The sequence below is a fragment of the Nematolebias whitei genome, chromosome 7 (assembly GCF_014905685.2).
Source record: "Nematolebias whitei isolate Nwh7 chromosome 7, NemWhi1, whole genome shotgun sequence".
NCBI lineage: Eukaryota > Metazoa > Chordata > Actinopteri > Cyprinodontiformes > Rivulidae > Nematolebias > Nematolebias whitei.
In genome coordinates, this window is record NC_056504.1 from 40,348,983 (window position 1) to 40,362,720 (window position 13,738).

At 38.3% G+C, this 13,738-nt stretch overlaps 1 protein-coding gene across 1 annotated transcript in view; it reads left to right on the top strand.

The window, feature by feature from the left end:
• srgap3 (SLIT-ROBO Rho GTPase activating protein 3) overlaps window positions 1-13,738 on the top strand; it is an 89,597-nt gene that overhangs the window by 44,427 nt on the left and 31,432 nt on the right. The window contains exon 4 of the mRNA XM_037679867.1: window positions 8,871-8,933. Within this exon, the coding sequence (XP_037535795.1) occupies window positions 8,871-8,933 (63 nt within the window). The remainder of the gene's footprint in view (window positions 1-8,870; window positions 8,934-13,738) is intronic.

Consider the following 13,738-nt stretch of genomic DNA (forward strand, 5'->3'; position numbering starts at 1 on the left):
TCTTTTAGAGCATTTAGAAACATTGTTTAGGATATTGCAAGAGTGTGAGAAGGGTTTAAAACGTCTTAATATCTATATATACAAATAATAAAATAAACTACTTCTTACTACTTGTACTAATATTCCTACTTCACAGGTTTTCACTTATTGCAGGGCTTTCGGGTACAGATGCCCCATTATAAACAAGGGACTACTGTATTTTGGTGTCCATTTTATTTAAATTTGTAAAAACAAATTATAAATGTGTATGCCTCTTTTATGACTGTTTGTTGTTGTCATTATTATCCACTGTTGTCATCACTCTTTGTTAAAGAAACCAGGTCTCTCTTGTAAATGAGTCCCCGAGGCTCAATGGGGTTAACCTGTGTAAATAAAATTAAATGAAAAATTGAGTAATTGAGTAGAATTTGTAGTTTTTTTTGTTGGAATAAAGCTTCAATAATATGAACATGAACTTCTAACAGTCAGCACATAGCAGGGATAGCTGCTGAGGTCTAATTCAAACACCAGAACCCTGTTTTCACCTTGCAGGTTTTCCTGTATATGAGCAGACGACTGCCCACAAACTCCTCTCAGAGATTTTTCATGTTTCTGCCGGAGCTGGCGTGGAGACTTTCCCCAGAGCTGAAAAGCAAGAAAACACTCCATCATTTTGGAGCCAGGTGCCCCAGGGTGCCTGTTTTTAGGTTTGGAAACATGAATGCATGATTCTGCTTTTTGATCCAGCTGGCTGACACATGGAAGGCAACAAATAATTTATTTAAAAAGTCCTGTGAAGCTGGTGAAAATTAGATTTGTAGAACTCAAATGAATCGTTAACCACTGGATACAAGACGAGAACAGAGGTTGAGGAACCTGCTACACCCAGCTGGTAAAAGTTGTGTAAAATAATCATTTATGTTCATCTTAAAGCTAATCAAATGTTTTACTTCTTTGTATGGTTTGTCCTGTGTGGGAGGAAACAAAGTGTGGTCCATTTATGGACCAAAATCTGGAAACTTCAAATATTCTCAGTTTTTTTTTTAAAGATTCATTTTGCAGCTGAGAGGTTCATCAGAGTTAAAGCCCAGTGTTTAAAGCGAGCAGGAACATTAAATCATCTAATTACGTTGTGCGTGGGAAGTGTAACCGTACATGTCATTAAATCCTGCTGTTTAATCCAAAATCTTTCACCTGCTAGAGTTTTTAAAACGCACTTTTCCTGACATTACTCTTTATGGCTGTAACAATAAGACACATACAGTTCTTGTACTGTGTTGCATCAGTTTGCTGTCTTGCTGGGTGGACCCCCCCCACACCACCACCACCACCTCTCCGCTCTCCCATAAGCCTCTGCAGTGCCTGCTGCAGTCTGTCTCACCTCAGAGCCACTCATGCATACAGATTCTGTTCACCAGCTGCTGGAGTCCTCGGAGGGTGAATCCTGTTTAGTGCATTTAGCTCATCGTCTGTTTGAGCAGAACCTGGTGCCTCCATTTCTGATAAAAACACAGCAAAAACAACATTTTATCTCCATATCACCAAGACTTCTGTGTTTTTCTGAGTGCATTGCATGCTACAAGTTACAGAGGATCTTGTTAACTGAAGGGCTTTGTTTTATGAATGTTCCCTATACATCCTGGGGCAAAATAAGGCCAGAGGACAGGAAGAGGACCTCGGACCATCTCCATCTCACACTTTATGTTCTCAAATGCTCTCAAACCTACGACAGAGCTTTAGGGCCACGCTAAGGGAAAAAAACACATTAAAAGTCATAAAATTACGAGAATAAAGTCGAATAAAGTCTTTTTTTAAATTTACAGCTCTTGTTTTTTTTTTTTTTCCACAAGTCAGATGACACAACCTGTCACCCAATCCAGTAGGCGTGTCAGCAAATGACCAATCTGAAGGTAAATGCTCGTTACCTGCAGAGAGCTGCTGCAGCCCATCAGAGCTACCACCTTACTGTAAGCAGGTTCAAAGTCCTGATACTGATAATAATCTGATGCTGATTTGCTCACAGATTAACTAGCTTCTTATTTGTAAAACTAATACCAAAACCATAACTTAATAAGATGCTCAACATTCTTCATTTTACCACAGTTAAAATGCAGTAATTCTGTTTTATCGTGTCGGAGTTTGGATAATATTACGACTCATTTAGCTTTGGATTGGTCATTTGCTGACACGCCTACTGGATTGATTGACAGGTTGCGTTGTGGATCTGACTCGTGGAATAAATAAATAAATAAATGAGAGCTGCAACAAAAAGAAAAAATCTTGTACAACTTTATTCTCGTAATATTAAGACTTCATTCGACTTTATTCTCATAATTTTTTTACTTTTATTGTTTCTTTTCTTAGCGTGGCCTTAAAGCTCCGTCGCACAAATGCAGAAATGTTCCTGTTTGTAATATTCTGTATTCTACATCGCTTTACAATCTATTTGTTTTTTATTTCATTTTTTAATACCGTTTTCTTTCATTTATTCTTCTCAATTTACATGCTTTCTTTTATGATTGTCTATTGTTGTCTATGTTGTCTACTGTTGTCTACTGTTGTCATCATTCTTTGTTTAAAAACAGGTCTGTTGTGTAAATGAGTCCCCGAGGCTCGATGAGACCAACCTGTATAAATAAAGGTTGAATGAATATGAAGACAAAACCATTTGAAAATGGTTGCCACTGGGAGAGTTGGGGGTTCAGTTCCACCAGCAGTCACATGCTGAAGTGTCCCTGGGCAAAACACTGAACCTCTTATTGTCTCCAATGTGTGTCCCATCGGTGTTTGAACGTGATAAAGCACTGATTATTCGTTGTACAGATCTAGTAGAGTGCTGTATGAATGGGTAAATGAGTGCACAGATTGTAGTGTAAAGCACTTTATCTTGATAAGATATAAAGGCACTATATTTTAGTATTTACATTTATCATTTTTAGATATTTTCGTAAACCGTTGCAAAGGATGTTTTGTGTAATCTCCTGCAAAATCTTGAGTTTTCATGAGATGTGTTAGCAACTCAGAGTATTTGTTATGGATTACTCTCAGTTTCTACCATAAATTTTAGTTCAGTAGCTGTACAATTGACCAAGTAAGAGCTATATTTGTGTTTGCTAATGTTAATCATCTGTGGCAGCCATCTTGAACTGGATTAACTGCAAAAACTAATCAGTTGTAGATGTACATTCAATGACTGCTTTCTGAGAGATATTTTGTTAACAGACATATTGGATTGACGCCAACAGTTAATGCCAAATTATTGCGGAAAGATGTGTAATGTGTAGCACCTGCAGTATGTGTTGTGAATGAGTCTCTGTTACTTCCACGCCAAATTTGAGCCAAATGGTTGTAAAATTGTCAAAGTTAAAACCATTTTTGGGTTTCCTAATACCAGTTGGCTGTGGTGGTGGACAACAAAGGTTAATGAGCTGAAGCTGTAAATTCAATTATTACATTCAGAAAGTTTCATTAAAACCAATTCCGTGTTTCATTAGACATTTTGCTAACAGATAAACAAGTACAAAAACCCCTGATTATCCTTTTGTCTTTGTTGAAAGTGATTGAAAACAGTTGGACTTCAACATTTTGGACGGCCAAATTCAAAACTTTGGGATTTAGGACTTGCCAGCTTAATATTTGTGCCAAAAGAACAAGATTAACAATATGTGCTTCAACGTGAAAGTCTAAATGCTGCATCTGTGAACCACAAGTTAAATGAAGCCAAAATTTTCATCTACATCTAAATTTTTTGCCACAGGTGTCAGTTCAGGTGGTGTGTTTGATGTCCCCGGAGAGTTTTGCCGTTTTTAAGCAGATGTTGGATGCAGACCTATAACACACACGTCTGCTGGAATATCCCTTTCAGTTTAATTAATGAGTGGCCCTTTAACAGCTTTGACTTGGAAAGTGGCCCTTTGCGAACAAAACGTTGCCCGCCCCCGCTCTACATTGATGATTCAGCACTTTCAGGTTGGTTCAGGTCCTCTATTAAAGCCCAGCAGGGTGTGAACAGGAAGGTTAGCTTCCACCTACCTTTGAATTTCTCTGAACTGTTGGTGGATGTGGTTTGTATCGGGGCGTGTGCGCATGAATTACTCATACAACAAGATCATACATCTGGTTTCACAGTGGGGTTGTGAAGTTTTGCCTCCCATCTGGCAACAAGAAAAGCAAATTTCATGAACGTTGGGTAAGTCAAAGTTACTACGTTCATTTGTGAAGTCACTGTCGAGCAGAACGTCTGAGCAGCACAGATGACACAGCTTCTGCAGAGGTAAAAAGATGTGTTAGGAAATTATCAATGCACACAGTTGCATTTTAATTGCCCCAAATAGAGCATTTTTGTTTTGTTCACGAGTGAGGGAAGATTGGAGTGTGAGACTGACAGATGGATTGGTGCAGCATCTGCAGTACTGCAGAGTCTGTATCGGTCCGTTGTGGTGAAGAGGGAGCTGAGCTGTAAGCCCAAGCTCTCTGTTTACCAGTCGGTCTACGTTCCTTCCCTCAACTATGGTCATGAGCTCTGGTAAGGATGATCCCTGGACGCCTCCCTAGGGAGGTTCTTCGGGCATGTCCAACATGGAGGAGACCCCGGGGAAGACCCAGGACATGCTGGAGAGACTATGTCCTCCGGTTGGCCTGGGAGCATTTTGGGGTCCTCCTAGAAGAGCTGGAAGAAGTGGCTGTGGGAAGAGATGTCTGGGCCTCCCTTGTCAGGCTGCTGTCTCTGCGACCTGACGTCAGAACAAGCAGAAGATATTGGATGGATGGATAAATAGAGCATTCTTATAAGTCTTATCAGCATGGGTAAAGGATAATGGATGGATGGATGGGGCCGATTTATCGGTGCACCCCTAGAGTCGACCAAGATACCCAAATATTTATAGGAAACGACAAACTCAATAGGAACATCATTTGAGGATAAAATCAGAGGAAGAACTGCTGGGACCGACTTCTTGTTTGAAAAAGAACATCCCTTTGGTTTTATCTGCATTTAGGACAAGTTTGAGATGGAGCAAGTCTGTCTGAATGATGTCAAGGTGGATTGCAAAAGCTGGAAAGCCTTAGTAACTGTTTTACCTCGACAATAAACAACTGTGTCATCAGCATAGCAATGTAAGAATGTATCAGGGATGCTCTGACCTACATTACCTATGTAGATTGTAAAGAGGGTGGGTCCTAAGACTGAGCCTTGTGGTATACCATTTTAAATAACTGGAGGAAATACTATTATGTTGACCACATTGCCTGAAAGATAGAGAACCAACCAACGGTATGATCTGAGAAACCAATTTCTGAGAGCTTATGACACAAGATGTCATGATCCACAGTGTCAAAAGCTTTAGACATGTATAAGAAAAGTGCATCATTAGCTGTAACATTTAATGTTTTAATTGTGTTAGATCCTAAATAAAATAGAAAGAGTTTGTCCTACAGTGGAAGCTTCTGCTGTTCATTCACAAGCCAGCTTTTTTTTTTTAGTTTGATATGAATGATTTTTTTTATGGAAAGTGATGTCTAATGTAAATAATTTACCAACTCTGTTGACATTAATGATGCATTATAACTCACTCACATATCATATATAACTCGTAACATACGGTTTAGTTTTGCAAAAAAATCAAAAAATGCACATAAACAGTTGCTTTTTCTGCCACTGCCACAGCTATGTTTGCATGAAGAATAATAAACTGGTTGGTGAAATAAAGAAATATTAAAAACAGTATTTATTGCCTGTTGTCATGTTAGATGGGTTAATATGCCTTTGTGAGTGTGCTAATTTGTGTGTTTGTTAGCAAAATATTTTAAGAACTACTTAACAGATTATAAAGAAACATCTACAACCAATTAATTGGTGTGGTAGTAGCTGATGATCATCCCCAACACATACTCTGAGTGCTAACTGACTATACAAGATGCTGCTTGGTTCTTATCATTCGCTGTAATGAGACATTCACACGATCCGGATCGTTCGTGAACGTCACATCTCTAGTCAACTGTCTAAGTGACTGACTTCATGACTAATGTTTGTGTTGTGTTGTTCCATGTGCTTGGGAAAAGAAAAAAAAAGAAGCAAATTGATAAACACTGTTTATGTCAAGCTCTGTGTTTGCATTCAAATAAAGATAATCTCTGCATATTGTCACAACAAATTGAAATGTACCCAAATAAAACCCAGAGTCCCTAAAACAGGGATGCAAAGCAAACTGAATTATGTGAGTTTAATTCAGTCATTAACAAGAAAAACAAAAACATACTTAAAAAGTGAAAAAATAAAGCAAGACAGAAACATGTTTTCTATTTGTGTCATGCTTGTATTAATAATTATATCATAACTTCTTGAGCTAGTTAGCAGAAGTGATCCTTTTTTCAATGGAAGGCCTTCAAACGGACAGATCCTGTGTTTTTTGTGCATTTTCACACCTGGGTGTTCAGATGTTGCCCAGCCATAATTTTTTTCTCCTTTTAGGGAGGTGGGACCATGGTTTTAAACACGAATTATGTTGCATGGTGTAATTCCTGAGAACAAGTCCAGACACATGTCTGGTAAAAGCTGTGAGAATAATCATTTGTGTTTTAAGTGTTTATGAAATATAGGGGATTAACATCACAGGTAAATGGAATTATTAACCATCTGTTTTCAGTACAATTGTAAATAGAAAGTTAAAATAGTATTAGTGACATATATCAGTTCAGTGAAACATGAAACATTACAGATAGACTGTTTTTGTCATTGGAAGTCACACATTGTCTTCAGCTCTTGGTAAACCTGATATGTGAACATTAACAGTCTCACTTGTGAATATACCAAATTTTTTGCCCTATAAGTCGCAGTTTTTTGCATAAATTGCATGCCCTGCAACTTATATGCCGAAGCGACGTATTTATGGATTTGTCCCATAATATTTATAAACCAATTTTTGGTAGAGATATGACCGTTTTCATTCATTCTGACTGAAAATATTGAACACTAGCATTTTCAGCCGCTTGATAGCAGTTGACCGATATGGCATGCCCTTGTATCATGTAATAGACTTGGCGTTGACTGTCAATGTCGTTTGCCTGGCGCAACCGTCAAATCAGCTTAATTTCGCTGTGCCGCACTGGCGAAATGCAGCTGATTTGACCAATGAAGTGCATTTATTAAGTAAGAGTTCAATCGAGACACACCTTTCCTATAAAGTCGAGCAAACAAATAATTGTTTTTAGGTGGTTATCTTGTTAAGTTTCAAAGAAATGGACAGCAAGTTGCCCTCTGTGTGTTCATGTTTCCACGTATCTGCTTTTGAAAATGCAGCTGATTTGATGGTCAAAGTGCATTTATTAAGAAAAAGTTAGACTGAGACACATCTTTGCTATAATTTCAAGCAAACAAATAATAGTTTTTTAGTGTTAATATTGCTAAATTCTTGTTAAAGTTCTCCTTATGCTCGCTCCCACAGCCGCCATTTGGCAGCCAATCGATTTTTGGCACAACACCGGCCCAAATTTCTGGGTTGTCTGCGGTGACGCGTGACAAACGCGACACGGCAAAGCTACATATTTATGGATTTTTCCACTTTATTAGACAAATATGGACTGATGCAACTTATAGGGCGGTGCGACATGTACGGTGGAAAATATGGTACTCTTATATATGAAAGCAAACGATGCAAAAGAGGCTCTTACTTGTCCAGTTATTCTCGGTGTCCTTGGATCATGCTATGGCTGTCACAGGGATTACGGACCACAGGGCTTAGTTTTGGGACCACAGTTAATCAGCTTGTACATTAATGATCTTTTTCTGGGGTTTGATCATGTAGTCTGTCTGTCATATGAACACAAAGAAGTTTTAATTGGGTTCAAATCTTTGCGCCTCATACTGAAAACTGAGATGACTGTCCACAGGTATTTGAACCAAAGGATTGCACTAAAAACATCATGTCCTTCTGGTTTCAGCTCTGTCAGACCACATTAAAACTAGTCCGAGTACAAGTACAGACAAGGTCTGGCAAGTACTGAATCAGAACTGTGTGTCAATATAGTGAAATATACTTTCCATACAATATGTTGTCTTTTGATGGTCAAATCATGTTTGTATAACTGAACAGAGGATGAGACCATCCAGGTCCACCGTTTGAAGCCTCTAAAGGAAACGAGGCTCTTGGTCAGTTCACCTTTTTTTGTTCAGGGCCATCGTGCAAATGGAGCACGCCTCCTGATGGTTTGAAATTATGTGAAAAGTTCCTTGTTTTAAATATGTGTAATTTTTTACCTTGATGCTGAAATGTGGCTTTTTTATCAACCATTGTCGTTATTATTAATGACTGATTTTTAACTGCCCGTCTTTTATGAGTTTTTAAATTAGTTGTGCAAACATGGTTGTAAAAAACGGGATGAGCTGAAAGTGAGAGTAATTTGTGCAAATAAAATAACTGTTTTTAATTTTATAATTTTTGTTTGTATTTGCATTTTATGTGTATTTTGTATGGATGTTTCCTGCAAAGGACCATAGATGGAAAATAGCCAGTGATGAAATCTGACACATTGTTTTTTATTTTTATTTTGTAAGATTACTGTTTCATATGCATGGACCCTTTTCAATCAAATAACAAAACTTTTGAAGATTTGTAAAAGAAAAATATGACAAAGTTGAAGGTTGCGAACTTACTTCCAATGTTTCGTTGACATTGTAATGGTGGTGGGTGTTTGTGAATCTGAACTAAAGGAAAAACTTCAAAAACATCGTCTGGATCAGTTTTTATGGTCATCCATTCACTGTTTCTTTCTGTCTCGCCAAAGTCATAGCGTCAGCACAAGCAATGGAGTTTGTCCAGTCAGGTCACTGCTGACAAATATCCGTGTTATTTTCAATCTTTTCATTTTCTTTCTTTCTGTTTTTTATTTTTCAGAGCAAAGAGATTGGGATCCAGATGCACGAGGAGCTGGTGAAGGTGACAAATGAACTCTACACTGTGAGTAATAGACTGCAGCTTCTGCAGATTCATCTCTCAAACCTCATCTCAAGTTAAAAAAAACAAAGCTCCTTTTCCTCCCTTTATCGATATTACACTTTAAATTATGATGTTTTTTACTGTTTTTAATTCTGGTTTATTTGCCCATCACTTTTTGCTCACTTTTTAAAATAATTTTCTTTGTGTCTCATCTTTCCAGATTGTTTCATTTGTTGGTGTTTGAGGGATTACAGAGAATTGTGCATTGTAAAGGTGTCCGTAGTTGGCGTTTAAATTAATTGCTTGTCACACTAAGCGCACAAAGAGGAATTGTATACGTTTCAAAAATAATTATTTAATCTTTTCATATCTACTTAATTCAACCAAGCTGATGATGGTTGTGATAAAGAGCAGACAGTGAAATAAACACTTGTAAATGATAAAAGTACATAAGTAGGACAGTTTCTGGCTACACTTCCATGCTGGAAGCCTCTTTCATTCCCTCCCCAGTTCATCTAAGAAAGAACATCTTCTGACAGTTCAAGGGTTTCATGTGTCAAAATCCTCGGGTCTTTTTTTGTTTTAAGTACAACCTCAGATGTACGACTGCATCTTTATGTTTGGCAAAAAACAAAGCAATCCATGAAACACTGTGCACATCTTGCACACTTGCAGAGTCGCTATGAATAGCAATCATTTGACGTGACCAACGTCTTTTTGGCTTCATTAGCCTTGCATGTGTAGGAATGTTCTCATTCTGACAACGGTGCTCCAGTTCACTGAGATTTACAGACATTTGTTTGTGCACAGTTTTATTTAGCTTTTGCCAGTAGATATTTGGACTTTGTCTGGTCTACTATTCATCCACACATTAAATTTCGGTACCTGCGTAGTCATATTCATAGTTGCAGGAGGGTTGGAGCCTAATTTAGCAACTCTTGATGGTTTTTCTTTCTTAACTTTTTTAAGTCCCTTTGTTTTAGATTAGCTGAATTCATAGGCCTTCTCTGAAGGCTTAGAAGGCCTTGAGGATTCTTCAGTGGTTTGATATAAGTTAAACACATTGAATGACCGGTGAATACTATGTACACGTAAATTGTACTTTGAACAGTTTTAGACACAATAAATATGATTGTCATTATTGCAATTGAAAGTACCTGTGGCTTACTGGTTAGAGCAGTCGTCCTCCAGTGCAACAGTTGGGGGTTTGATTCCACCAGCAGTCACATGCCGAAGTGTCCCTGGGCAAGACACTGAACCCCTCATTGTCTCCGATGTGTGTCCCATCAGTGTATGAATGTGATTAAGCACTGATTAGTCTCTTTAGAATGATTTTTTTCATTTAGCTTTGTAGATATTAGTAGAGTGCTGTATGAATGGGTAAATGAGGGCACAGGTTGTGTTGTAAAGTGCTTTGAGTGCCTTGATAAAATAGGAAGGTGCTGTATAAGTACAGTCCATTTACCGGTAGCTTTAAAACTACATTACAAGTAGTCAGATTTCCTGTAGGAGACCCCACAGATGAATGGCCGTATGTTAGGGATTAAAACACACGTTTCTGCTGCTGCAATGATACTCTCACTCCAGCTCTTACTGAGGGAAGATTAGTGCTTCAAGTTGGACCAAATCCAAGCAACTTCAGCAGTCTTCTGCCCCATGAGGTGAGACAGAAGAGACAGCAGAACTGCCTTATATGACTTATCTGCACAGTACGATTAGAGTCAAAGTACAAAAGGGCAACGTTGGCATACTTGCCTGATCGAGCCATCTGTAGACTTGGGCTGCACAGCAGACAGTGTTATCAGCAGCATGTGTTAAACACAAGCACATATACTGTATGTGTTAATGCATTTAAACCTGAACATAGCTGCTGTGGTCTACTGTCTTTCTGAAGAAATCATTTTCCCTTTTCTAAAGCTTTCACCACCCCGACATTTCAATTCTGTTTTCTATCCACCTTATTCCTAGCCCCCATGGTTCCTTGTGTGAATTGTGGGTGTGTCTCTTCTCTGGTGGTTTATTGTAGTCCAGACACAAAGTAGGATGCAGGTTTTCCTCCGTCGGCCGATTGTCAACAAAGTGAAATGAGCGTTACAGGTACAACGTTATGGTTAACCAATGCTTACTGCTACTTCCTGTCTGACAGGAAGTTGTACCCATGATCGTTTATACAGTAGAGCCCCCAGGAATAAGGTGGATAATGCAAGTTTAGATCAATGTATTGTGTTTGTAAGGCTCAGGTCCATTATCTAGTTTCCCCTCTCCATTAGAAGTGACCCCTTAATTTTTGTCTATAAGGGGTAGGGTTTAATTCTTTTATCCAACTGACTTCTTCGACAGTAATGTCAAAGTGGTTCAAAACACCAAAGTTCATGCTCAATAATTCAGGAATAAAATCCTGGAAGTTTGTTGGATGACGGAAGAAACATCTCAGCACAAAAAAGAAACCGTCCAGATGACCTGACTGAACATTGTTGGGCTGTTTTAGAAGTGCAGATAAGATATTGAGGATAAATATCCTTTTATCTCTGGCTTGGCATCAACGCCAACTCTGAAATGAGAAAAACAGGGAAAGATCCGACGAGTCTGTCACTTCTCGACGCTACTTTCATCAACACGACTTGAATTCTGTTTTCTGCGTGTGTTCATTTCCTGCTGAGGATCAATAAACATTCATCTTATCTGTCCCATCTTCCACCTCGTGTCTGATGTCTGCTCCTCAGCCTTATTACTTTTTTGTCAACAACAACACTGCCTGTAAAACGCAGTCTCAGGTAATGGGTGTTGATCTAGCTTTAATTTATTAATTAAGTTTTCTTAATTTTGTAATGTCACATTGAAATTACACTGCGTGTTATTTATTAGATCATAGTTGTATTTTTAATTTGTTTTGTTTGCCTCTGTCCAGGGATTTGACTTTGCCTTTACAGTCCATTTCATTAAAAAGTGAAGAATTATCATTCAGAAGAAAGGACAATTGCACCAGAGTTTGCTAAATTAACAGTAAGGACTGTTGAAACATTTGGAGTTGAACATGATTCAACATTTTATGAGATTTGATGTTTTTTCATTAAGGCATTACGGAGAAGTTAGTCCGGATTGTTAGTTCCATGTAAGAAGGTGTTAAAACAACAGAACTGGCAAAGGCAACGCAACAGCATTTGAGATTAAAGTTGGCGTTCAGCAGGGTTCATGTCTCAGCCCACTGTTGTTTATTATTGTGATAGACACAGTTACTGAGCTAATTAGGAGAGGAGAGTCATGGGATATGTTGTATGCAGATGGTAGTTGTGGCTGGAGATTCTGAAGTTTATTTCCAAGATAGTTTCAGACAGTTGCAGCAGGCACTTGAGAGTAAAGGTCTGACAGGAGCAGGACTTACAGCCTGAAAGAGGGAGGGAGGGAGAGAGAGATGATTCAACATTTTATGAGATTTGATGTTTTTTCGTAAAAATTAAAGATACTTATTGAACCATAGACCTATTTGACTGATGATAAAAAGGGGTGTTTCATTGGAAGCAGTGGTGCATTGGAGACTGGCAATATCCTGGGGTTGGGGATCAAACCCCTTATCCTCCAACTGAGCCAAAGCAACCATTAATTGACTAATGACAACATAATATAAGATAATTACTGTACCGCACTGCTTAATGCAGTAGCTCAAGATTTGATAAATATGTATCGTTTCTAACAATGACACATCTATGGAAATGTTTGCACGCACCACATCATTTGTTTCTATTATTTCAGCAGCATTAGGTTGACATTTGCAGAGAAGCAGCTTATTTCCAAAGCAGGTCATCAGTCCAACTCAGCCTCACGCAACTCATTATGCAGAAATAAATGTGTGGTTGCAGCATTTATGATCTGAAGATAAAATGTTGTACGGAAACATTAGTCTTTTTAACCAGACTGAATTTCTAGAGTACATAATTATTGAAAAGGCTAAAAAATTTAAATGTTTCGCCTCATCATTTGATATGCACTTTAACTGGATGCCATACAGTCTAATTAATTAATTTCCTGTGTGGATATCTAGTTTTGTGAATGTTTTATTTAAACAGTGGCACATTTTTTGAGGAACGTTATTCTTTTAGGACTATAAATCTGTCATATTTACGTGGAGATTTGTATTTTGTAGAGTGTTTTATTAGACCTTCAAGTTATTGCATTTTATTAATGCTTGACTTGGTTCTTATTTAAGTTTTAAATCAAACCTCTGCTCAGAATCCCAGCAGCCCTGAGCTGTTTTCAGAAGACTCGACTGCCCTCGCACCATTTTGCAGACACAGCTGAAACTTCCATTTTTGCACCTTGCTTTGTGTTATTAGCTGCAAGCTGCAAGATGAGACATTTAATGCGACACAGGTGTTTAGCAAATTATTCATGTTGTACTATGATTAATAGTTCCCACATGCTTTTATCACAGAGTGGAACATATTGTTATTATTAAAAAAAAAAAAAAAAAAGAGTAGGCCAGAAAAAGATTAAAGTTGCAGGTGACCCAACAGTGAATGTTGGCGTGCACCTCTCAGATAAGAGGAACCCTGCTGTTCAGGTAGAACGCCAAACGAGCAATACTTGTTTGATCACAGGGAACAAATAAATCACACTTTATGTTTTCTGTCCAACTTTCTGAAGTGTTCATAGAAAATTACCTACACCCGAGACACTTAAAGATGCAGCTCACATCTGGAATTTATACTGTGGGGCTTCAAAAAAAGAGCGTCCAAGAGACCCTCTCAATAAGGGATGGGCTCACTTCTGCTTTCTGGGTGGGAGGGGTAAGGTTGTGAATGTCCAAGTAAAGATCAAAGTGGGGGGAA